General features: G+C 38.9%; 1 protein-coding gene across 1 annotated transcript in view; it reads right to left on the bottom strand.

The window, feature by feature from the left end:
- The window catches only part of srgap3 (SLIT-ROBO Rho GTPase activating protein 3), a gene marked incomplete at both ends in the record, with an annotated part of 68,243 nt that extends 48,883 nt beyond the window's left edge, over positions 1-19,360 (bottom strand). Inside the window, 2 exons of the mRNA XM_079241642.1 lie at positions 5,753-5,948; positions 19,297-19,360. Of these exons, the coding sequence (XP_079097768.1) occupies positions 5,753-5,948; positions 19,297-19,360 (260 nt within the window). The remainder of the gene's footprint in view (positions 1-5,752; positions 5,949-19,296) is intronic.
- Positions 19,361-26,677: the final 7,317 nt, after the last annotated feature.

Raw genomic sequence — 26,677 nt, 5'->3', positions numbered from 1 at the left:
GCAGTTATACACAGGATATCATTAACACCCTGAAAAAGGCAAACATTGAGTTCTGGGAGTCTCAAGAGAAGTGTGAGGGAACAGGAGTAGAGATGAGAACAAGTTTCTGGCATCCTATGACAGCAATCTCAACAGTATGGTTACATGATGCTTTTTTGTTCGGAATTAACCACTCGGAATTAAATAATTCGGAATTAACGTATTCTCCTACGAGATTACATGAAAATAATGATTCCAAAAGAAGGTTTACATGAAACACGTCCTTACATAATTCCTCTTTAGAGCGGGAGGTTGGGAAGGGTTCTGATTGGACAGAGGCTGCACGTATGACGTATGACGTATGACATAATAAACAAAGTTGGTATCCTGCTTCTCGTCTTTTCAGTCGTAACTTGGGAAAACTACATAATAAGTGCCAGTTTTGCTATGTTTTTATTAGAAATTTGAAGTAGCAGCTTAACACGAGCATACTACTTTACTTTTTGCAGCTACTGAAAAGGAGAAGAAAGATAGATCACCGAACACGTGAGGCAAAACAAGGCGCGTCATCGGGACAGGACAAGGTAACGAGCATGCTCAGAACGAATTAACTTAGAGCGGAATAAAAGTTGACATGACAGAGGAAATAAATAATTCGGAACTAAAATGTGAATAAAGTGGCCACTTACATTGGAATTAAGTTTAATTCTGAATAGAAATTTGCATTAGGAATTAAGTGTTTACATGGTCTTTTTTTTTTTATCAGTTTAAAGCGGAATTAACTTTTATTGGAATTAAACAGGAATTAAAACTCCTATGTAAACGTAGCAAATCCCAACTGCACAGCCTAGCTGTTTACAATGATTTCATATATGATCTATGTGAAGACCATTACACAGACGAGACATCGAGATTATGGATGTGTAAGGGGAAACAAAGCAGGATTGATTCAGCGAGCAGTCTTCATGAACCACATCACCTGAAAAAGCCAGCATTGTACAGAATAGTGTCAGTGCTTTAGTTATGGTTGCACTGAATGCCACCATCTAATCACCCAGAGCCTCTGATGTGTCTGAGCCAGAATTTCCAGAAGGAAGTCCGTATTTATCAAGCCAGGACTCCGCTCTGAGAAGGCCTTTAATCCCTTTCACACTGCCTGCCTGCTGCTTATCAATGAAACAGCCAAAGAAAATGAGGACGAGATGAACAGTTTCAAAAGACAAGGGGCGCACAAACCCTTGCCACTAGCATTGCTATTTAAATTCGCCTTGCCACTAGTTTTAAAAAGGTTTAAAATATCCTGCATGGCGAATTTGTACACAATTTAGCACTTTTTGAGAAGAAACAGAGCACCAGCATTTTACAAATGGCTGCTCAGAGGAAGGTGGAGTTAATGGTGAATTTATTCATCTGTTCTTATGAGCTGACATGTTGTTACAGCTGCCCTGGAAACCATCTTTGGCTTGGATTGGATCCTCCACATCATCTGGTCTCGTCGGCATCTCTGAGTGGCTGATCTCTGCTCCAATGAGGATTCAACACCTCTCCAATCAGGATAAAAGAGCGCCAAGTTCTTCATTCTGGGGCAGCTGTGTGGTGGTTGCAGCTTGCCCCCTTTGAGACTGGGTTTTTCGGTTGTTGGTTTTACAGCCTTGTCTACCATATTGTTGGTTTTTGTGAAGCTTTTGATCTTTGCTGTTTTCACTATTTAGTGACTTGAGTTTACAGGTGTTTGATTGTTTGTGTTTAGAACCACCTCTGTTCTATATTTTGGTTGCCCTGCCCTTCCAATTGGGCCTGTATTGATTTCTTTTTATTTTTCGGTGGGACAATAAAGTTTCCCAATACACTTTTTGGTCTGGCACATTTGTTTTATGTTGTGGCTCTTACCCCTAGACCACTGGGTGGTAACACATGTACCAGTCGGGCTTGTCAACCTGACAACAGCAGCTTTATTTAAACAAACTAAGCCAAAAAGAGATATGGTTCAACCTTTTACCCTTTGCCCCACAAACCACCAGAGAGGAGTCTTACTTTAACAACTGTGTTACAACGAATCAGGCTTAAGCTATACAAGTTGCTCGTTTGCTTGTTTTTAAAACACCATTAAAGCCTTGGATATTTTCCCAGAGCGCGATGCTTTATTTCACACAGCCATTTAATAAGAATGCACAGAGGCATCCACTCTGTCAGTAAATATGGTTTCAAAGTCAACACAACTCATAAATACAGCAATCTGATACTATCTATACCAATCCCACACAACATTATAACCAGTGCGAGGTTACATTAGTATGCTGCTCCCCTCATTACAATCCAATGATCTGGAAAAATGTGCATCCTAAACCAGCCTCCCCCAACAGGACAGCAATGAAAGCTGTTTAAGATGTGTTCAAAAGAACATCACAAAAAGTCTGAGACGTTCACCAGGCTTTTAAACGTCCTCAAACCCAATCTGAAGGCAGCTGCTAGAGGAAGCTCAAATTCACAAAGACCCAACTCCACAACCCACTGGATCTAAAGCAGAGGTGTCCAGCTTTAGATCTGCAGGTTTTCCATGCATCCCTGCTCCAACACACCTGACTCAAACCAATCAGTCTTTGTGCAGAACGTCATTGGCTGATGCTGATGTGAGCCTGGTGTGTTGGAACAGGGACACATTGTAAACCTGCAGGACAGTGGTCTTTGAGGGCTGACTTTGGACATCCCTGGTCTAAAGGATCTTTTGCTAGTACCAGTACCAGACACTCCAGGAGATCCTCATAGGATCTTTGTCAATCTTCTACATGGTCAGAGCTATTTTGACTATATGAGGAGGACCAATTTAATATTAGGCAGGTGGTAATGTCAAAACTAATCCGTGTATCTTACCCTCTGTTCTCAAACCAATCAGGATGATAGGCTGTGTGACCAGGGCATCAGAAAACAAAAATAACCACAACACAAGGGTGCATTTTACAATTAAATATATATTGAAAAGGAAAAAAACATAACTTCTTAACTTGGTCAACAAAAAATAAGTGAAATCAAAGCAACCAACATTAATGTCAGAAGCACCCTGCTTCGTTCATATGGCTTCCTCAACACATAAAAATCAGCCTTTTATAACCTTGGATCCTGGCACCCGTAGACATGTAGGTCTAGCCTTCATACATGTAATCCGAATTTCATTAGGTTAACTCATTCACAGTAAACTTAAATAACCACTTAATCATCATTAATTGAGTCTTGGTACCATATGCAGCTAAACAAGAGAAAAATCAAACTCAAACTCATTTCTGTGACTCACTCCTGTAAAGCAAACTAAATATAGCACACCGGCATTGTAACTGCAGGATATAGCAGCAGCTCAGTTAGTCCTCAGTGCTTCTTTTCACTGTTGCAAATGAGGTAAAGTGGAAGTGCAAAATGATCCGTGGTTGGGCTGCTGCGGCGTGGCTGTAGCTGCAGTAGCTGTAAATCACAGAGGCATTCGGCTTGCTAATGAATCAGCGGTGCAAAGGTTCAGCCAGCACGTTGTAGGCTGCGATCCAGGACATATGGAAGTCCATTCTGGTCAGGATGACTATTGTGTGTGAAAATCAGTAAGAAAATAAAAGTTTAACTGCGCAAATATTGCTGATCACAGCAGCATGCGCAGAATAAAAACGCTGCAAAGACTCGGATGAAAGCTTTTGTATGTGTAAAGCTGTATAGACAAAGTGATTCATATCCTTCTTTGTGCATTTATAAACATGAATGCCAAAGAAAATAATAACTCAGATTCAAAAGAAATAAAATGAATACTCTGAATGTACTGTAAGAATCCACAGCATCATCAGCTTGCCTCTTGTTTGTGTTTTCGGTGGTGCATGCTAAATGATGGGGCTTTACGCCAGCCGAGCGTTTTAACAGGACAAAGCCAAGCGCTTTTCTTTCCTTGGCCAATTTGGTGTTTTGGTGGCTTGTCATTAACTTAACTGTACTTAAGCGGTAAGAAATGCACAACAAAAGATGTGTCACGGCTGCTTATCAGGATTTGTGGTCACCCTGCTGGGCAGGAGTTCATGCCACAAGTGCAGTAATATAACAAACTTTTCAATTATTATACAAAGCTCAACAAGTCAGTCTGAAAATGAAATTATCAGTTTAAAGGTGTTGTATGATTGAGGTGTTGTATGAATGCCAGGTACTGCAAGTTTTGTGTCTGAATCTTACATCAGCTGTAGTGTTGTGGTTTCTTCCATTCCACCCACACATTGTAGGGGTTTTTTTTAAAGCAAAAGTGTGCAGCACATGGTACATGAGGTACATAAGTTCAAGAACTGATATGTCTTCTTGGTGAATCTTTATTTAATGTAAATCTAAATGCATTTAAGCAGCTCTTTCAAAGTGGATAAGATCAACTGTACAGTCCAAGGTTAAGCCACAGTGGTGCTGCAGCAGCTGCAGCACAGCTCTGTCTACTATCAGCCAAGTCTTTTGTCTTCAAGCACAGATGGACTCAATTATCCAATTAAATCCTTGCGCACCTCACACAAACGGTGCTCTCCTACATACAATATATCTGCATATGCATTAACTCTCCATCAACTTGTCCACCCAGTGCAAAGAATATTAAACCAAATGACTATTTCTGGTTGTCTGCAAAACACTTTTTTTCCAACTGATACTGAAACATGAACCACAATAGCCTAAATTTATATGACACTGCATTGAATTGTGTTATTTATGCATTAGAATTGAACAAATAGTAAGAGCAGCTACATTATGATCTTTACTGATAATATACAACTAAACAGAGTATTACTTGTAATGCAATGAGTACTTTAACTATTCATTTTGTTATTTTAACACATGAAGAAGGCTTCTCCATTTTTCAAATTCCAGCACCAAAGCAGGATTGAAAGTAAGAGTGGGAAAATGCAGTGGTGCTGTATCCATTTCCAAAAACAGAGCTGCAGGTGGACATCATAAATGTCGGTGTAGATATATGCCTGAGCTCTGCTGCCAGATCACAGTTGAGTCTGTCCTCCCAGTACAAGTCTGAACTAAGCTCGCCTGCTCGCCCTAGGTACTTGATTTTGAAAGCAGCAGAGCTCAATTTAGTGCTCTGCATGACTCGTGTACCAATGTGTTAGCTATGATTTCTGGGCAGAAGATGCCACAGTTCTTCAGTGGCATATATTTGAGAATGTTCACAGGCCCAGATGTAAATGGGTCAAGGCTTTGGTTGAACTGATTTCCATCTGATCATGTTCAGTCGCCTCTTCAGCCACTGGTTACTTCACTTCTTTGATCCGTTTGTCATTTTTGCCTTTGAACTTGGCAAATGGAAGACTATTTTTTCCCCTCAATGAAAGAATAGATGTCAAATTCTATGAAAAGGAAAAGTTTTTAAAAACAATTTTATCACTTTCATGCAATTTAACGTGTGATTGTGTTCAATGAAGTGTAGAAATATTCTAATCCACAACAGCATCACATAACACCAATACCATATATGTCTATTTTTTAGCATTTAAGAAAAATTTGTTTGGCATATAATATTGGTAACACTTCTTAGAATATTAATTCACTATGGAAAGCCAAAATGTGAGTTTGGTCTTAACTGAAAGAGGAAAAATGGTAATTTGATTTAAAAAAAAAAAAAAAAAAAGATTTTAAGTGAGTTTAAAGATGAATCTGTGAATGTAAACAACACGAGGAAGCTCCAGTGTGACAGTGTTGCAGCATTTGACACACACACATATGTGAAACAGTGCCAAGAAGACACACATGCAGGACAACTTACTTAAACTGTTGGTGTTCTCTAGAGCTGCGGATCTTGGAGGAGAACCTTTCAGCCAGTTTCTCCAAGCTACGGGAGTATTCCAGTTCAATCTCAGCTTTGCGGCGGAAGAATTCCTGCAAGTCCTGCAGAAGTTGAATACGAGATTCGGACTGCTGCTCCAGGCATTTAAACTGCTCCACCAGCTGATTACGGATCTCTGTGCATTTAAAAAAAAAAACAAACATAAAAAAACAAAGAAAAATTTAATGAACTGACCATTTACACATAAAAGTATTGCTTTTTCCTCAAAACAAACATCTCATGAAGTCACTGCTGCAGCAAAACATTCTAAGAAGGCCTCCATGAAAAATCTAGAGAAATGTGAAGTTTAAAGCAGATATGTACAGATATGTGCTAAATTTCCTTCTTATTCATTAGTAATATGTGGGTTTATCTGCTTTGTCTGTGAACAGCTTGTGGATTTATGAGTTAGTTGTTTCAAGGAAGCTCTTACTGGAAAATTTACCGGAAATACCACAAAAATCAATTATATTGAAAGAACTTGTTTAGTAAAGAACGTGTTAAATATATTTAGAGCAGCAGCATAAAGACAAAAAGAGGCTCACTTTAGCAGGGGGGTTAAGACAAACACTGAGGCTCCATGCCAAGTTGGTAACATGAGCTGTCCATGTGACCTCTCATAAATGTCTGCTCTGTGGATTTACAGTGAAATCAAACTGATTTAATGGGAAGGTAATGTACTCCACCACTTGAGCAAAGTAAGGGAGTAACATTTCTCCTGAAGAGGAACCCGACACTAGCAGACAGACTACAGATCCTCCGTGGCCGTGGGAGCCACAAGCGAAACTTGATTCCTCTTTGTACTGCTGTCATCAGCAGCAACGATGCCTCCAACTCGTGAACAGAGAAAAGCCTATTCTGCAAAGCTATCACCAACAGAATGAGTGGTGTCCCTTCACAAGAGGACGGAAATTTCCTGAACTTATGAGAATCTGCTATCAAAAGAGAAAAAAATCTTTCATAATCAGCTCAAACATACCAAATTTATACCTGAGGTCTGCCATGTCTGTTCTTCAGATCAACAAAAAACATGACTAACACAAAGCATTTTGCTTGATGGCAACATTATTTCACTTTCGTCCACAGAGTTAATCAAAAACAGACAATTTCTACATGTTACAGATTTCACAAAGCACTAAATTTGTGTTGGTTTTTTTTTTTTTTTTTTTGCAGTTTCTTCTTCCCTCTTCAGAACACTAATGAGAACACTGATACAGAAACATGACCTTTCTAATGAAACTCAGCATGTTGCAACACCCTTCTGCCACCATTTGAGTCACTGCAAGTTCTAACCCCACACAAACAAGGACAGGATGTATGCTGGCAGTGACACAGTAGAGGCAGATGAACTGCTAACTGAATGGTAAAACCACACAGCCGGTGTTTTCAAGCTTTCAAGGGTGTAATTTGGTCAGCCAAGCCCTCATCACGGATACATACTGGCCCTGACTGCCGGGGAAGCAGCACTGTTTTGCAGGGGGAGCCTTTGTGATGTCGTGCCGCCTGGCTTCAGCCCTAAACGACATGCTCCACTCTGTGGTTAACCATTGTCCCAGCCCTCCTCTTTATCTAGGGGCCTCCCTTTCTCTCGACCAGCTTAAAACTCTGTTTTGAGTAAGAGCTCTGAACCAGACGGCGCTTTACTACTTCGGTCCTGTCAGGAATGTCTTGTGCTGCCAGACATGCAGTTATGCTCCCTATTTGTAATGTTTTTTGTTTTTTTTTCTACTTGAATTCTTTTTTTTCTCAGAGAATGTTAAAGCAGGCCAGCCAAGAGAAATGCCTGAGGAAAATGTGACACCGATGTGCATGAGTGACAGGGCGGACTTTTGAAAACATTCTTTCTCAAAAAGGGAACTCTCAAGCACCAGCTGCAGCCACACTTCTGACGGATGCAACTGGAAAAATAGGTCACACACACACACACCAATGGTGTGCCCTTTCCTCTGAGAACCATGAGCAAGTGGAGAATTATTCCCCAAGTATTCCCAGCTCTTTTCGAAGCTTCATTCGTTGTGGTTCATTCAGAGAGAGACCCCTCTGAGGTTCTTTTTAACCTCTAAAGAGGGGGGGCTGTTGTGAATATGAGCCAGCAGGAAAATTGATTATGACAGTTTATCTTTTTGAACACTGCCAAAACAAGTTCTGTGCATCATAATTGTCCATTTGCATAAAGACGTTTCCTGACTTCCAAATTGGAGACAGTTGAAAAGATTTGTGTTTTTATAGATGACCTCCTTATGATTATAATCTTATATTTATAACATAATGTAGCCCTTTTTAATGAATGGGTCTATTCATAAAAGGGCACATTAAAATGAACATTGCTTATTTGTGACATGAAAAGATACTTCTGTCAGTCAGTTAAGTGATCTATTAAGATTTCTCTGGTATTCAAAGGCAAAACATTTCAGGTATTAAAGGATGATCTTTTAAGAGATCATTTGTGTTATTTAAAAAGATATTTATCATTTCCAACATTATTTACTGTGGTTGCCATGCAACAGGCAAATGCCATGCTACCCCAGGATCAGGTGGGATTTACCTGGACATCCAACAAAACTCATGTAATTCAAAGTGAGCGAGTCAGACCTGAAACGTTTTTATTGTTTTGCTGTTGCTTGGTTGTGTTTCTCTGTAATGAGTCAGCTGGTTTTTGTTTTTTTTTCCTTCAAATGGAAGCGAGGAGGGATGTTGAGACACAAAGGCTGATGGTGGTGGAGTGACTGGAGCATTTGAAGTATGATTAAGACTCTGTGGGATTGTACAAATTAGACTGCTGTATTTTGGTTTCAGCTATATGTCGTTTTAAACTTCCTAAAAGCCAAACTGAATAGCCACAAAAAAAAAAAAAAAACCAACAATTTTTGATTCTGTACCTGTCTTTTTTGACGTTTTAACAATACCCTGGTAAGAAACTAATAAGAAAAAAAATTCCCCTTTCTGTGTGGTCCAAATGAAGTTTCTTATTGTTTCCCTAACTCAACACCAACTCCAATCTGTTTAATCTAACATAATCAAGGAAGCTATATTTAATTTGAACCCGTCCCATAACATTTGCGAGTTAAAATAGACCACAAAAGCCTCAGTAATCTCATAATGTTTCTAATCAGTGGCTCTCTCTTCACACAATAGCAACAGCGGAGTTAAACATTTCTCAGATGAATTGCAATCAAACGCTGCAGGAGTTGGAATTCATTTCATGGGTATTACTATGCAAATAGCTACGTTGTTGGATGAAAGATTTTGGAACACAGAAAAAATTGTATGTTTACTTGCATAAATACTTATTAATCACTTCATCAGCTCTGCTATACATTAAACTCTGACAAAGATTGTAAATTTTTTGTATAAGTAGAGAAACATGCCATTTCTTCTTCACCTTTAGATCGTATTGGCTGAAAGCAAAGTAATAGATGAGATATTTAAAACTATTAGAAACAATTCAAAAGCAGTTAAAAGTTAAGTTTATTGAGAAACTCTGACCAGCTTTTTGGCTGGTAGTGTATATTATATACAAGAAGTGGAATTAAAAGGAAAAACTTTGCTGTTTCTCAATCTAATGAACTGCACCAGTTGTCCTAATGAAGAGGTTTGTGAGTGTATGTTCATGCATGGTCTACTTACAGCATAAGAAAATTATTTTTAACCACTCGACAGTCATTTGTCAGCGCTCTGTTATACTAATTCATAAAGACATATTCATGACACGCACTTACCCCTCCTCACCTAAGTCTTTTAACCCTCACTGTGAGGACTCTGCTCCTTCAGACTGTACACCTGCTCCCTATTGTTATTTATCCTGCTTTGGAATTGAAAGTTCTCTTGACACTTGTGTCCCCATAGAGCATGGACAGGAACAGGAAAACCCCTTAAAACAATAGTAGGATGTTGGAGATCTCTGAACTCCGACCCTCACAGACAGAATCCTGTATTACCAGCTGTCGTGAAACGCACCATGATATGTCATAGAATGAGTTTTAGGTTGAATGGACCTTCAGCGAGGCAGATATTCACACTGCAATAACCTGTATCAGCTGGCAGCTACTATTCTCAGTGCCATGGCCTGCCCAGTTTGTTAACAGACATGTCCATTGGCTGGAATTATGACTGAATTAATTGAAAACGTCTCCAAAACGTTTGTCTTTCGGCTTTTAAAAGGTTCTTTGGACATTTTTGTTCCCACACAGCTCAGTTCTCTAGTTGAGAGCATCTGCATCAGAGACTTCCTCTGGCTGATCCGCCTGACTTCCTGTTGGCTCCCCACCAGCAGAATGGCAAGAAAATGATTTACAGATGTAGTGTTTAAATACTTCTAAGTTTTATTGGAGCTGCTTGACAGCAGTGGTGGCTCAGCGGGTAAAGGCTCTGGGTTACTGAAGGTCAGGGATTTAAGTCCCAGCATTTGAACTTGTTGGGCTCTAAACCCTGCTGGGGCACCAAATCCTGGCCAACCTCAACTTCCTAAGCAGCTGTGATGCACAAAACAAATATTTTGCTTGAAGAATTTGGTACGTAAATCACTGTTTGATAGACCAGCACAGATCTTACAATCGCCCACAGACACCTGTGCATACTAAAGTATTCCATAGAGGTGTTGATCCCTGATCAAAGATCCACATCAGCATAGAACTAGTGATCCAACCCTTAATTAGTACAGGTCTGTTATACTATAGTCAGTCTACTATCAGGGGTCTCACTATTATGATGTGTTCCAGGGCTGTTTAACATTACATGTGTAACTGGAGTGTTTTTGCGAAAGCTTCACATGATCACATTGATATGGATTAGGAGGTAAAAGGTTGAAATAAGCCCAAAAGGATCATATTATGGGAAAAAAAAAATGAAAAAGCAGTAGTTACAATCAAGTTCACAGAAAAACACTGATCAAATCCTTTTAAGGCCAAAAGAATCAAACAGCTACGCTGATTATAAACAGCTCATGTTTGTCATCTTGTGTTATGCAAACTGATTTTTAACATGAAGACTGGATTAACCACACTGTTTTAACCAACTTTGCAGTAAATCTGTACAGTTCTCATGACAAACAAATGCATTGAGACCAGAACGGTTTCTGTTCCAGGTTTTTAACACATTTGTTTCCTTTGCAAAACTTCAGAAATTTCAGCAAGGATTGGCTTTGGATATCCTTCACTGAAATCTTTGATTTTTTTGGAACATCAATGTTCATCTGCAGTCTTAAAAACTGTTGCTTGACAAATCACAAAGCTTTTTCGACAACTTGACAAATTGTCAGAAGTTCAAGTATATATATACATATATATATACATATATATATATATATACATATATATATACATATATATATATATATATATACATATATATATATATATATATATATATATATATATATATATATATATATATATATATATATATATATATATATATATATATATATATGTATATATATATATATATGTATATATATATATATATATATATATATATATATATATATATATATATATATATATATGTATATATATATATATATATATATATATACAAGTATATCAAGTATATATCCCTTTTTATTCCTCCATTTCCACACGACTGGCAGCTCTGACTATTCTGTCTGATCAAACAACTCTTTTTTACACACAAATTGACACTTACACCTACTTGCAAGATTAACTAGGTATTTCTGAGGATGGGCTGTGTGCCTTACATTGTCTGACTTATACTGTGGTACAGATGAACCGTTGGACATGTGAACTACTCTGAGTGGTTTCTATTGAAGACTGTACAAACTGAAGACAGTCACTGTACTTAGTCAAAGGCAGAATTACGTAACTTGCTGGCACCTTTAATTATATTGTTACTTCAACAACAATTTTTAAGTCAAACCAGTGATCTTTTTATTTAAAGGTGATCATTCTGCTTCCTAAGCTACAGGTGTACCTTGTTGATGGTTGAAATAAAATTAGCCTAATATGATTCTATTGATTTCCTTTTGCCTCTTGCAGACAAAATGCGGCTCAGTGCCAAACAATCCCACCAAATTTCCACATCAAAAGACAAGAAAAGATCAAATTGACCTATTTTTAAAAAGACTTTCATGTCATATAAATTATATTTTGTTTTATTTGTCATATGCTAATCTCTTATTTGCTAAATAATGTCACATTTATAAGCTATAAACAAGACTTATTATCAAGTAAAAAAGGAAAAAGTGCATTTTTCCTCAATCCCAAAACCAGTTTAAAACATGGGAGGTGAAGCATTGATGCACCATTTTACTGCAAGTCTGTTTGAGAGGGTCATGTGACATCTTGTCGCAGTGAGGTCGACACAGAACTGGTGTGCAGTGAATAAGAGGGATTTTTGGCAGAGCATCCTGAGGGCCGTATTGAAGGCAGGGCAACAGGCCAACCGAGGAGGATCAGGAGTCATGGATCATTTCACTGTCAGATGATGATTAAAATGTAGGTTTAGAAGAGGGCATATAAGTTCACTGTGTCTGTTCAGCTAAAAGAAGTGCTGAACTAAATAACACAATCACACGGCTGCTGGTAAAGCAAAGGAGACTACTTGTCTCCAAAATTTAATTAGGATAAATTTGAAATCGACAAGTTTCTGAGGTTTATAAACACAACATATCACCATGCACTAAGACCCAGAGATACACCACACAAAACCACTCTGAGCCAAATTTCTCTGAACTAATCCCAAACTCCAGCTCTACACTGCAGAGCCAAATTCATGGCAAAAGGAGACACAGATGAATGCAGTCCTTTTCCAGACCTCAATTCCTTCTCTCCATCCCTCATACTGAGTCTCCTAAGTCCCAGTCGCTGAACTAATCCTCCACTCCTCTGTTCTGGTATAATCCTCTAATGACTAACACAATTTTGGATTCATGAGGGCATGCTCCCCTTGTTACTGCAGGTTCTTCCCCGTCTGATTCTATCCGATCTCCTCCCTGTCCGGGCCAAACTGCGGCAGCACGTGTGCTCAAAGATAAGACAACATTAGCTGAAACCAATCAATGGCTGGGAAGAGATGAACTGATGGAGCGTCTTACAGCAAGATGTCAGCTGTCAGTTTCTGTGTCGGTCTTCCTAATTATCAGCTGGTTTATTGGATTTTCCAGCAAATGTTCTGTCTACTAAACTGAAAATCAATCTAGGCTGCAAAAACAACAATCCAGTCAGATAGTCTTGTATATTATTTCCTCTACCTTCCAGGTTTATGATCAAATTTAAATGAAACTGACTGCTATCCAAGCCAATGCTGTTGTCATCTATAATAGACAATATGCCTGATTATAACAAGCTTGTTTTAATTCTTGTGATCTCTATACAATGGAAATGCATGATAGTATAAAATAAATCAACAAAAGGTTCTGCTTCACAGTGAAATGAAAAAAAAAATCCCCCCAGACTTCATGATCGCTTCTTCTCTGGATCATCAAAACATGTTGGGAAGCCTGAGTGTAAGCTTTGAAAACACACCCTGCTATATCTACCATTTACTGCATCCAGGATCAAGCTTAGCAGGACCAGGCTCAGAGGTGTCTCCATGGCAACATGGGCGTGAACCAGTCCCAGGGGAGAAGCTTATTGGAAGAAGGGGTGAAATTTGATGGATGTGGATAGGTGGTGCATTGAGTGAGGAGGCATGTGCCGGTTGTATGCGTGCACAGATGGAGCAAATTTGAAAATGAAGTGGATTTAGGTTAATCACAGTGCTGCAGCATCTGATCAAAACAGCTCAACCAATTTGCCTATTGTCATCAAAGCATTGATGACATTAAAAAATGAAGTAAAATGTTCCTTTTCCACAGAATAATTTGCCAGATTAAGCATTTCCACAGATCACAGAGTTCTTTTTAAGCAGAATGAGTGGGCGTCTAAATTGACAGCAACAACACACAAGTACAGGACAGTTCTTTGCTGATTTGAAGCAAGTTGATGGAAAAAAAAAAAAAAAAAAAAAGATTGAGATGATGGGGAGACGAGCACTGCCCTTATTTGGAACTAAGTGAAGCTGATCAGCCACAATCAAATGGGTCATTTTTAAAGAAAAAACAAAAGAAAACACGTTGACAAGACGACATAAATAAAACAATGGTGCATTCACAACGCTTTCTTCTCCGATGAAGATTTTCTTTGTTGCAAGTAGAAAGTCGGTTTCAGTTTAAGGGCTGCTAGTCTGACAAATTAGGAAACTTTAAAAGTAGTTTGTTGAGAAATAGATATCAGATTAATGAAAAAAAGAATTTAAAGCCCAAAAGCAAATAATATATTTAACAACACCCACAAGGCAAAAGAGCAAAGTTTTGTGCAAAGTGAGCTTGTACTACTTATTGCTTCTATTTCTGCAGGACAAGAGGGATTTATAAGCTGCAAATAGGTATGCCGCTTAATTATCTCAGGTCTGCTGTGGGACACATGCTTCACTGATACATGATAAAGTTAATCTCACAGTTCCCTAGCCTGTTATTAGAACTTGACTAATTTCTTCAACAGATAGTGACAACTTCAAACTTCCTGATAAGTTATTATTGCACAATTTCTCCATTTCTTCAGTTTCTAAGATTACCGTCTCGCTTCATGCAAAAATCTTTTTGCATGATGATAAAACAGATATACAAGTTTCAGGGTTTTTTTCTATTTACCTTAAGAAATATGAGGGTATAAACTGAATCAAGCATTGTCTGTCTCAGTCCTTTCATCTTTTTATGGGACTAAGCTGATCTCTTTGGAAGATGTTTACAGTTAAATGGTTACTGTTCGATGTTGAATGTATTTGAATCTACTACCTCAACAAGTGCAGTGATGACAGTACAATTAATAATAGCAGGCAGTTTGTATACTGTGTTTCAGCTCAGCAACACTTTTAAATAGATATTTGTACAGCAGTCTGTGTTGTAGCCTCTCAGTGAACAACTGTGTCTTAATAAACTTGTAATATGCTCATGGTGCTGAAAGCTACACCTCTACAGAGAACGCTGACGAATATTCTTCCAACAGTGACAAAATGAGTTAAATGAGAAGTAACCACATGCACTGACTGGCACTAAATAACCATGGAAACAGTTTCCGTGCTTAAATGGGCTTTTGTTTACTTCATTAATCCAAACACATGAACCAAAGAACTATCAAGACTGTGTTAAATGATAATCTACGCCTGGCAGATCCAAAGTTTCATGAAAGGCTGATTATATCTTGAATACTTGTGAAACGGACAGCAAAGTCTCCATTAATCAAGTGGCAGCTGCATTCATCACACTGAGTTTAAAGAGACCAGAGAAAAGTCAACAAAGCTAAGAAAACAGAGGCAAAAATCTATGGCAACAGAGAACAGGGTGATACTTCAGTATGACAGGAATGCACTGTCCTTTAAGTGTATGTCTCACGAATCAAAGGGAACACAGTGAACAAAATGTGCATTGCACCACATAAATTCACAGTTTTGTTGCCTCTCAGTCTGTCAAACAGCTTTGCTTTCAGTTTTCACAGGGATAGTGACAGTATTTTAGCGAAACTGCTTTGACAAATTCAGACTTTAACTGCATTAAGTTCAGTCTACAACAGAACAGTATCTGTGAGCTGTTAGAACCAGTTAGAATATGTAGTGCAGGAAAAGTGATTCCACTTATTTTATATTCACATGTAAATTGAGCCATTGATATGTTATTATATTTCGATTTTACCAGTTTAATGGGCCCACTTTTTTCCAGTTAACATCGCACAGAAAAGGATTTATTGACTAAAATATGTCCATTGTAGCACATTGGACTACATGAGAAAAGATCCAAGATGTGCTGCCACCCTCACTCTGTGGGAATTCATCTTGCACATAAGTACATACAATATCACTGCTGCCATCATGTACTGTACAAATATATTTATCTTTTTTTTTTTTTTTTTTTTTTTTACTTTTCCTTTAATAACTCCATGTATAACATGATTCATACAACAAACTTAGCCAAGTCTAATATGATTAGTCACTGCTACTCCACAAAAACAAAGCAACCTTGAATGAAGCCCAAAATTTGTTGAACCACACAGTAAACAAGCTGTCCAACTCTAGATTATTGCCTTAACAGCAAATGGATGATTTAGCTTTGCCAATGTTCACTCAGTCTGCGGCAGGTTTTCCAAACAGGCGAGCAGCTGGAGGATCCTCAGTCAGTGACTCAGTGTGAACATCTCCTCAGCTCCCAACATTTCACTTTCTGCACAGCCAGCTACATGCTGTCCAACGGACGCTAAAGAGCTGACAAATAACTCCTGTGTTTATGGTTGCAAAATCTTATTTTTAGCTAAATGTCAAGCAACAACTGAGCAAACGTACAGCTGACAAACATGCAAAATTCTGCAACTGTAAATAATGTCACATTAGAGGACAAGATAGGCTCTGGGTATTTTCAGAGCAAAAAAAATCAATCATCATGGTCCTCTATTCTAATATGATCACAGACATGTGCAAAACAGTGACACGTGCATGTGGCAACAAAGAGACACACCAATCTAAACAGAAAATACTTATAAGAGTCACTAAAGGCATAAAGTACATGACATCACTTTTTTATTTTTACATATGAGATGCAAAGAAAAGATTTGAGCTCTGCAAAGCTTTGAAATGTTGCCTCGTGCATAATATACACTATGGCTTTTATATCACATAGTTGTTTAGTTTTTTTCATGCTCAGGTTAGAAATTTAAACTTGTTTGAATTAAATCTGCCAGAAATTATCCTATTTAGTCCTGCAGCAAAAAGAAACATGAGCACAAAAGGTGTTAAAACCATGTTTTTCCCCAGCATCACCTCTATATATGTGTCTGCTTGGCGTGTGTAGTCATTAATGTGTACATCTGGAGGACACTGACAATGTTCCATGAGCCGTTTCCTGCACTCATTTACCCAATCAGTGCAGCATTCAGTAATTTGCATCACCTGGACAGTAATTCTCATCAACACTTAAATATATACAAACTATATGTATGAAAGCGGTAACGTCACATTTTACGCATGAGTGTTTGTTTTCTGTGCCGATGTTGGACGCTTCAGAGCAACACAGCCAAAAATAATGATCATGTGCTTCACTTTAACACCAGCCTCAATGACAAAACCTTAAATAAATAAATAAGATAAAAAGATAAAAGCCATCCATGTAAAAGCAGTGGAAGCAGAGCTGCAGCAGAGTTCAGGAAACAGCCAACACATCACTGAAGTCAAATCAAAGTAAAGCAAAAAGATGTGAACACAAGACCAGTTAAAACAAAATGAGTTGTGCTGAAGACTGTTCAGGTGTTTGATTGTTCACATTTACTGTTGAAGCTTAGTAATAGATCATCACCACCTCTCTTAACACAGTCGTCACCCATTCTTATTATTGTTAGGCTTAGCAAACACGTATATAATAATGAGGAAGGATGGGTTAATCCAAAAATCTTCCATTGTAAATGTCAAGCAGCTGCTGATGGTTGAGCCCACTTTACAAGCTGCCTGTGAAACTGGCACACAGGAGGAGGCAGAGCTGCAGTCCAACAACCACACCGTGGTTAGCTGCAGAGCAGAGTGCAAGCTCCTCAGCCAGCCTCTCTCTGTTCACTGCCCTTCTCTATTGACATGCTAATGTCAGATCAGCCAGCTGAAGAGCTTGAATAAAGTGAGCGCCACCTCAGAGTCCTTCAGAGGCCCTGGCTTTGGCAGGCACCCTCAGGGGTCATCAGGAATTCATCAATAGGAAGGGTAAAACTTTTAGCAATGTAGTTTGTAGCATTACAATGGAGAGGGATTATATTTCACCTCATCTGCCGCCTCAACTGCAGCCACTACCGAAGAAAACTATCATTGAGCCATGACAAAACCCAGTGACAGTGTTTCTCCTTTGTTTTATTGCTGAAACCAGCTATTTCTTTGTCATTTTGTCTTCATTTTCATCCATTAACCCTCATACATAACAAAGAAGCCCCACCATCCAGTCGTGATCCAATCAGTGACAGTGATGGCATGGCCCCTTCTGCCATGTAGACAACACATTAACCATAAAGCAATAACTCAGAAAAAGACAGGTGCAATTCCCACTCTGAATATCGTTATCGTTTGCGCACTGCCTGCTCCAGCTCACAACACTGCCACTGTTGCGAGGTGGTGGCCGTCAAGAGGAGAGCCCTCTGTGTCCGTGGGCTACACAACACACCAGCTGTGAATGAGAAACAAGGAACACTCACTATGAATTAACATCTTTCTTCCATACACAGTAGAAGGGTACCGTTTAATGCAAAGAGGCAGCAGGCAGTGCCTGGATCTATGACACAAGGGCAATTCAACCATTTTATAGTTTAATATGAACAGTACAAATTATATCTGAATCACTACATCTGGCCTGAAGTGAGGTAGACTGTAACACAACCAGATGGGCTAGGACATGTTGCGTGTCGTTTTTCCTCAATGATTCGCAAGAGCCACGACACAAAAGACCAGCTAAGAGGTCTGTGAGTAAAAAAATAATTCAGTTGCACATGCTACACAAAGAACGAGTATCTCTGCAGACTGGTTCTGCACCTCCACAAACTCAGTACATACAGAAGTTACAAGGAGATTGGCTAAAGACTCTGAGGTGTAACATTAAACGTTGCACTACTGAGTGCTGATAATGGGTCGAAGGCCTGAAACTGGACCCCAGCCCCACTTTGGAAAATGTCTGCACAAAGCCAATACACTCTGTGTGTAGCTACAATAGGGTTTTGCACCACTGGATACAATACTCCATTGCTAAAATTACATCATGAATTTAATTTCTAGATAAAGATTAAACCAAGCTGACCTCTGGTGTCAAGAAATTCTGGATTAAACACTTAAAGAAAATCTCAGTTTAGCCCAGGAAATGTTCAATTCTGAAAACCAGCCAGGCTGTGGAGTAAACCCAGTTCCACCTTGTCATTCAAACCCTACAAGACAGTGAATCTAGGAAATGATCAGGCGCTTAACATAAACTGTGTGCATTAAACCTGCACCACAATTTTTGTCTATTATCTCCAAAAGCACTGAGCACAACAAGACACCCCGATGGTATGGAAGAATGCAGCCATCATCCTGCAATGATATCCACACAGGGATAATTTCACCCAGCAACAAAGGTACACAACCAACATCCTTCCTACATTTAGACTCAAATGAACATTCAACACTCAGAAATCCTGCAGACTGAAGGGGAATTGGTGAAAACAGGGAAAGATATATGGAAATCAAACTGGGGTTTGCAAGGTGATGCTCCTGTCATTGCATTGACAGTCACGGATTACTTGTTCCCCCCTCGATTGTGTTGGTCTGTCAGTGCTTCTTTAGGCGGACCGTAGAGAGGTAAATGCACTTAAGCCTATTTATAAAAATACCACGGATACCGCACACACAGATTCACACACACACACACACACACACACACACACACACACACACACACACACACACACACACACACACACACACACACACACACACACCTTTCACTTGTGTCTCATATTCCGATATGATCTCCTTATCCTTCTTGAATTTCGTAGATGACATGGCTCCTCAGGCTTTAGGGTGAGACCCTGACAGTCGAGGACTCTGTTGGGTGTCGATCCCCGACTTGCAGCGTTGTGGAGCGATCCTCCGTTTTTTCTTCTCTCTTCTGGGAGCCTCTTGGAGCCAAAAGGAGGCTCGATGCTATTGTACTCCTGCAGCCCCAAGGCAGTCCAAATCAGTGCAGAGAAAACACTGGAGCATTGGCCCAATGCTGCATTTTCATCTTGTCCTGCTTTCTCTTGCAGGAGTCCCTCTTTTCTCAAAAAAAATAATAATAGTCAGGAAACGAACTCAAAACTACAACATGATGAAGAGAGCGGATCGTCTCAACCAGTCAAGTCAGCAGACATGCGTACGAGGAGCGAGACAGCCGCACACAACTCGCACTGACAAACTGCGGTGCGGGGAAACAGGAATTTAAAAGATCGTCACGTGAGCCCGTCGTATTGTCAACCATCCCAGCTCCCCCTCCCCCTGCCTTTGCGGGCTCGCGCGCGCACTTACACGGTCCCTCTTTCATCACTTCAGAAAACAGTTTGTGGACAATTAACCTGGTCATAAGCAGGGGCGGATTCAAAGTGCACAGGCACCTGGGCCGAGAGTGTTCCAGGGGCCCCCCTTCCCCACCACAGTATTGTGAAAATTGTGAATGATACACTGCGAAACGACATTTCTAACATCTCTCAGCCAGTGGTACCAATAGCAATACACTAGATACTGTGGTGTAACTATTTTGCTTTTATGTACATCTTGTTTAATGTCCAAACTGCTGGTGTTTCCATAAATGGGCCTCACATGGGCCCCAAGTGGGCGTGGGCCCCTCAGTCTGTGCTCATAATGTCCATTGGATAATCTGGCCTTGGTCATAAATCCTACTTTCTGGGTAGCTGCCACAATTTTACCCTTAACCTCACACAACCACAATGTTTTACATCCCCGCAGCACAAGTGCACGTATCATCTGTTCACTTTTATCATATGCGTGTCAAAGCCATAAGACTGGCATCAGCGTTATGATCAGATTATGGCAATTTCCCGCCGTTCCCATGCTCCTGTTTCAATAACAGCCATCCTAATTATTTCAGAGATGATTGATTTAGCCCCTTAACTCAACAATATCTCCTCTGTACATGCCATTGCCATGGAAACCTCACATCTTTAACCCGGCATTACTTTCACTGAAGAGTGCTGGTGCATAATCACAGAAGTCGTGAAAATCTTGGTGGTTAAATGGCTCAGTCACGATGACACACCGGCCCTTCCAGTGTACACAGATGCTTTATGCTTTAATCATGTTGACAATGTTGCACTGGCTTGCCCTTTGCACAACCCCACTTTGTTGCAAACATGCATCCTCTTGGCAAGATTCCAGTCTTTATGTGCCACCTCTTCATGTTGACAGAACGGATGGTGGCAATTAAAGATGAGCTTGACAGCAGGAATGGCATCACACAATGCATTGTGGGGTTTTTTTGTTTTTGTTTTTTTGTATGTTCAAAAGGAGAATGCACATGTATTAAACAGTTATCACAATAATGTTGAATAATAAAGAAAAATGAATGTACATCTCTGCAATGACAGAGATGTGTGTTTAGATTATACACGAGTAAATTAAGGAGTAACTGCATTCATGTCATGAAGAAGCAAGCATCATCGTGACAGACACTGTGTGTGCTTTATGGAAGATACTGTCATGTGGATGCTTCGCCGTTTGGGGTGGGGAAGTGGGAGCTCGGTTTGTTATCTGTCACCTTAGCTATTCTCAGCTCAAAAGGAGACCAGGCTGTCAACTCTCAATGTGTCGGTGTAAACCCGCAAACTGGCATATAGTTGAAGATCTGTGTTTCATTTCTGTCTGCACCTCGCTGCTTATAATATGAGAGGAAGATATTTTGGAAAGAAAGAGAGAGAGAAATACGCTGATCTAAAAATTGCTACATAGTGCAAAAGAAAGAAATGAAGGCTTAGATGCTGGTTAGTGAGTTGAAAAAAATAGCATCAGTTGTATCACATATTTTTATGTAGGTGTATATAAACAAATGTTTTTTTCACAGATGACCTTCTTACAAGTTCTTCTTCGCTCTCTTTTAATTAATAAAGTGGTGACAAATGGCATATTAACCAAACCAAACCAATAATGATATCGCCATCACAGGATGCTTTTACAACTTTCTCACTTAAAAAATGAGTGTATGCTTAAAACAGCATGTCATTGTAACTTGCAGCCAACAAAACAGTCTTAAAAGAAAGTGAGGAAGACATTTTATTCCACATTAAATGGAGCAATTAACTCACACTTGAGTGAATGATTTCTGAAATCCCTCTCCTTGTCCAGGCAGACTAATACATTTCAGCCCCATGTGCGACTTTGTCTTTGGTACTGATAGAAGAAATATGCCAAAATATGTGTTAGGTTGCTGAACATCGTAGACATGAATCTGTTCAGAGGCGTAAAAAACCCTTGAGGAATTTAAATGGCCTCTGGCAGTGTGCATGTGTGTGTTATCAGTGAGACTGGATATGAAACAGAGAAAGAGGGTCCTTGTGTGTTTTGCTATATGTGTTTTACTGCGGCTTGTGCCAGCATGTGTGCGTCTTTGTGGTTTCAGTGCATCACAGTCGTTTGACGGACTTTGGTGTGAAGACATGACAGAAAGGAAACATCAGCTGTTAAACTTAGGGTGAGACAAAGACAAGAATGACTGTGAGCTGCTTCTGTTTGTGTTTAGCAGAGTTTAGAGTAGTAGCTATTCTTTCAGCCCTCCCATCCCTCTTTCTTCTTGCAATAGATAGCAGAAAAAAACACACATTTTAGTAGCTTGCACAACAAATAAGAGAGTCTGTTTCAATTTATACAGGGTTTTCAGTTTAGAGCATAAGGGGTGCAAAAGGTCTTAAAAACTGGATGTTTCAAATATGACACATGAGGCAGTCAAGGGTTAAAACTGTGTCAATCTTTCAAGTGATTTAAAAGAAAATCGCACTTGCATATCAACACACCAGCCTGACTAAATCTCAACAAACATTTCCTTGTAGTATCAAGGAAGAAATGCATCCCAGAGACTTCTGGTGAAAGGGTTCACATAAAGTGTTGAGGCAGTTGGTGCAAGATGTCACCCTCATAAATGCATGTATTTTCATTTTAGAAATATCTGCACTATTGGCTTTTTTTAAAACTAAAAGAAAAGGACGTAGAATGTGATGCAAACACTGGATGATAAGTGAGTCCAGGTTGAGAGTTTTGCTTTATTTGATTAATGATCATTAGAAACAAAGTATTCGTGTCATGCTTTTATCTATACGCCTCTCTGAAAGAACAACAAATAAAATCTTGAAGTGCTGAAAGTTTCAGTTCTTCTGTTACTGTTGTGCACCAGCTGCCTTGCACATTTAGTTGAATCAGGCTCAGCTTTTACAATATAACTCAGCACATATGGACTTTTTGGTGTTTGTATGAGTCAGTTACATCACCATTTAATCACCATTAATGCCAGTTTTATCTTTGAAATATTAGTAATGACCAGGAGCCCAAAAACTAGAATCACTCTCCTTATGCATAATTTATACCTACAATATATTTGTCAAGTAATTTTTCAACAGATGACCTAATTCCCACATTCACGTGTAACAACTGATACATAAAGTATGTATATTTTGGACTCTGGAAGTTAGAAGTTTCCTATTGCCACATTAGTATCACCAGCAGTATTACATATTGGCTCTGTGTCAGGGGATGACCTCATTTTAATAGTTTATTTACATTTGATATGAATTGTTGGGAAAACATAGAGTATGTTTGAGGTTGATTTCTGGATATGATCCGGTTTGTTTCCTTCTCTGTTAGATGAAAACTACAACCATCTTGCAAAGGTTTTATATACTTGACTTAGTAAAATAGCAGCAGTGAGAGATGGCCAGCCAGAAACCACTGAGTCAATCAGTTGCAGTTTTCTACATTTATGCCTTCATGCATATTTACACCCATTAATCATCTATCAGGAACTCATCCTACACAACAAAGATGTTAAGTATTTCCGTTGGTGTTCTCACCACACTAATAGGGGAACCCAGTATTATTTCCCACAGAGCTGAAATTTACCCTTTTGTCCTTTTAACAGGATGCGTTTAATTACGGAGGAGGATAATATCATGCCATTAGTCTCATTTGTCTTTGTTTAAGAAGGAAACCTAAAGACAGGGCCGGATTAAAAGTGCACAGGCCCCTGGGGCCAGAGTGTTCTAGGGGCCCCATTCCACACCGAAATATTGTGAAAATTGTGAATGATACACTGTGAAACAACATTTCTAACATCTCTCAGCCAAGTGGTACCAATAGCAATACACAAGACATTGTGGTGTGACTATCTGGCTTTTATGTGCATTTTGTTTAATGTTTAAACTGCTGGTATGCCCTATGTGGACCCCACATGGGCCCCAAGAGGGTGTAGTCCCATGGGTCTGTGCCCATAATGCCCATTCAATAACTTGCAAAGATAAAGATGTAGTTTACTCTCACTATCAGCGTGTGTGCAGTATGCAGCAATTTGACTTGCAAATGTTTCTCCATCTCTAAGTTCATAATGTTTTCTGCAATGTGTTCTTGTCTGTACGACACAGACCATCTGTTGTGCAGGATCCTTCGATCCCCGCCACGAACAAACACCCACTTGTCTCTCAGACTTCACACTTACTAATCAGCTGCCCTGCAACAGAAAGCAAGAAAACAACTAAATGTTTCCCAACAAACATACCATATCTGACGTGGCGAAGTGTGAAACAAACAACGATGCAGCCATATTTATCTCTTGGAGAGTGATGAAGTTAAAAGGCTGCATATATAATTAGTTATAAGTTTCTTCACAGCTGGTGAGATAAACTATGACATTAAGCAGAACTGTTCCTTTTTTTTCTTTCTTTTTTGCCACAGGTGCTGAAAGATAGAGAATTATCTTTAACTTTCCTCAGTCCAGAGGTGCAATTAATCACCGAGGGAAATGTGACACAGAGGAGAAGACAGTTACTCTTATCATCACTCTCTACATAAACGTCATTAATCACATTTGATAAATGGGAAAAGGGGATTATGGTGATGGCACAAGTCCTGTCTAAGATGCCTGCAATCGCCACAGTAGAGACAGTTTCTAAAAAAGAAAGTCTATAATGGTATCCTGAATATGCTACTGTAAGAAAGTTTAACAGCCTCATTTGCTAAATATTGTCACTATGAGTCTTTGGTTTGATTGTTGTTTTTTTTTAAATAATCCACAAATTGAGTTTATATTCTTGTAAATGATGATTACTGACTGCATCTGCACTGCAATAGGAGGCTCAGGCTGTCTTTTGAACTGCCCATTATTAGGAAGACAGATGAACGAGAATTATGTGCTCACATTAGGTGTAGCTTCAACAGATACAATACACTGTATCTACCTAGCACTGTTTTATTATCATTCCAGATATTGTTTTTCATGCCGTTAATATTTAAGATCAGTGGTATTAAATGTGCAGCTCAGGGGTCAAAACGAGCCCACCGGAGGGTTCAGACAGACCTTCAGAGTGAATTAGATGAATGTGAAAACTACATGATCATAGACATTTAGGATTTTTTAAAATAAAGGTAATGCATGTGTACATGTGTAAAATGTGGGGGAAAAAAAGAAATAACATAAATAAAGGAAATAAATAAAAATGAAAATCAAAGATAGTCTTTCAATAAAGTAAAATTACATCTATCATTATGATGTATAAAAAATGTATAAAATGTAAAATCTAATTAAGACTATTTTTAATAAGTAAAAACCTATTAACAAATAAATTTGAGAAATGAATTGTTTAAAAAAAATAAACATATTAATATATATAAAACATTTATCGAAAGATATTACAAATAAAGAATTTATACAATAAAAATATCAAATAAATTAAATAAATCATTATGACAAATTATGTAAATGTGTAACTGAGGCCAAATATAGTGGAAACTGTGCTTATTTTTGTCAAGAAATTCCAGGCTGTTTTTTATGCTTTCTAAAAGGATAGTTGGTTAAATATAAACATTTAATGATGTTGACATCTGGTTTCAATAAGAAATTAGGAGTTTTAGTTATTTTAGGTTATTATGGTAGTATTATACTGGTCCAGCCCACTGTGAGATCTGACTGTCCTGCTGAATGTTGCCCCTGAACTGAAATTACACCCTATTTTCTATCTTTGCTCTCCTTCTTATCTCAGATGGTTGTGTCACGGCGCCCTCTGTTGATCGTTGATCCGAACGTTTTGACATCGTATATACATGTTTATATATGTATTTATTATATCTATGAATGTTTCCATGGAGGATGAAGTGGAAGTTGGGAAAAGTTTGTAAAAACTGTAGCAATTAAAATAAACCCACAGCTTCTCCTAATGTCAGAAAATAATAACGTCCTGACCTGACGTGATTCTTCATATTTCCATACAGAATCACAATAAACTGTGGCAGAGATTGGTAAATGTTAGGGGTTTGTGTGCGTGTGTGTGTGTTTTGGTTTTTATTCGTTTGTTTTTTTTAATAATATGATTATAATACTGACAGATGTTTATGGGCAATATTGCGATTTAGTGTTACTTTCAGAGAATTAAGTCCTTAACGCAACCAGGCTCTCTATATAGACTAAAAAATAGCTACTGAAGGAGATGAGTTTACCACAGAGTCTTCACAGAACGACAGACAACCACTCGCCCTCTTCAGGGGAGAATTTAGAAACTCCAATTAACCTTATGTTGGATGGAAGCCAGTGCAATGAGCCCAAAATGCACTGCACAGGGAAAACATGCAAACTTCACATTAAAAGACGCGAGATGATATCTGAAAGGAACCTTCTTGCTAAGATAAGAAATGATGGTGCCAAAAGAATACAAAAGCCTAAAGAAACAGGGAAAGCGCCTAATTTGGTTTGTGTCTTATTTGCTAACGTGGCTGAGAGTACAGTTGTTTCTAATTCACGTTCAATAACATGTTTTCACATCTGGCAGGCAGGCTACATGAACGATGTGTTTGTATTATTGTGCGTTAATACGAAATGTGCAGACTCAGACCTACGTATCGGTGGATTTTAAGTTAAGTTTAATAATAAATAAGGTTATTCTGAGAGTCCGCTGATGCTTTTCCTCTGAAAATCTCACACCGGAAGTGCTGTTTATTGCTGCCGTGCAGAAACAACGTGCTGTTCCCTCGTGTGTGACAGGTTGGTCCGACTACTGCTAGCAAACTTTAGTCTTCCTGAGCATTTAATAGATTGTTGTCAGAATAACAGTTTACACAGTGGGCTCATTGTGA

Source organism: Telmatherina bonti (genome assembly GCF_933228915.1).
Source record: "Telmatherina bonti genome assembly, chromosome: 6".
Classification (NCBI taxonomy): Eukaryota; Metazoa; Chordata; class Actinopteri; order Atheriniformes; family Telmatherinidae; genus Telmatherina; species Telmatherina bonti.
Note: the sequence above shows the minus strand (reverse complement) of the source record. Positions and strands in the feature narration are given on the sequence as shown.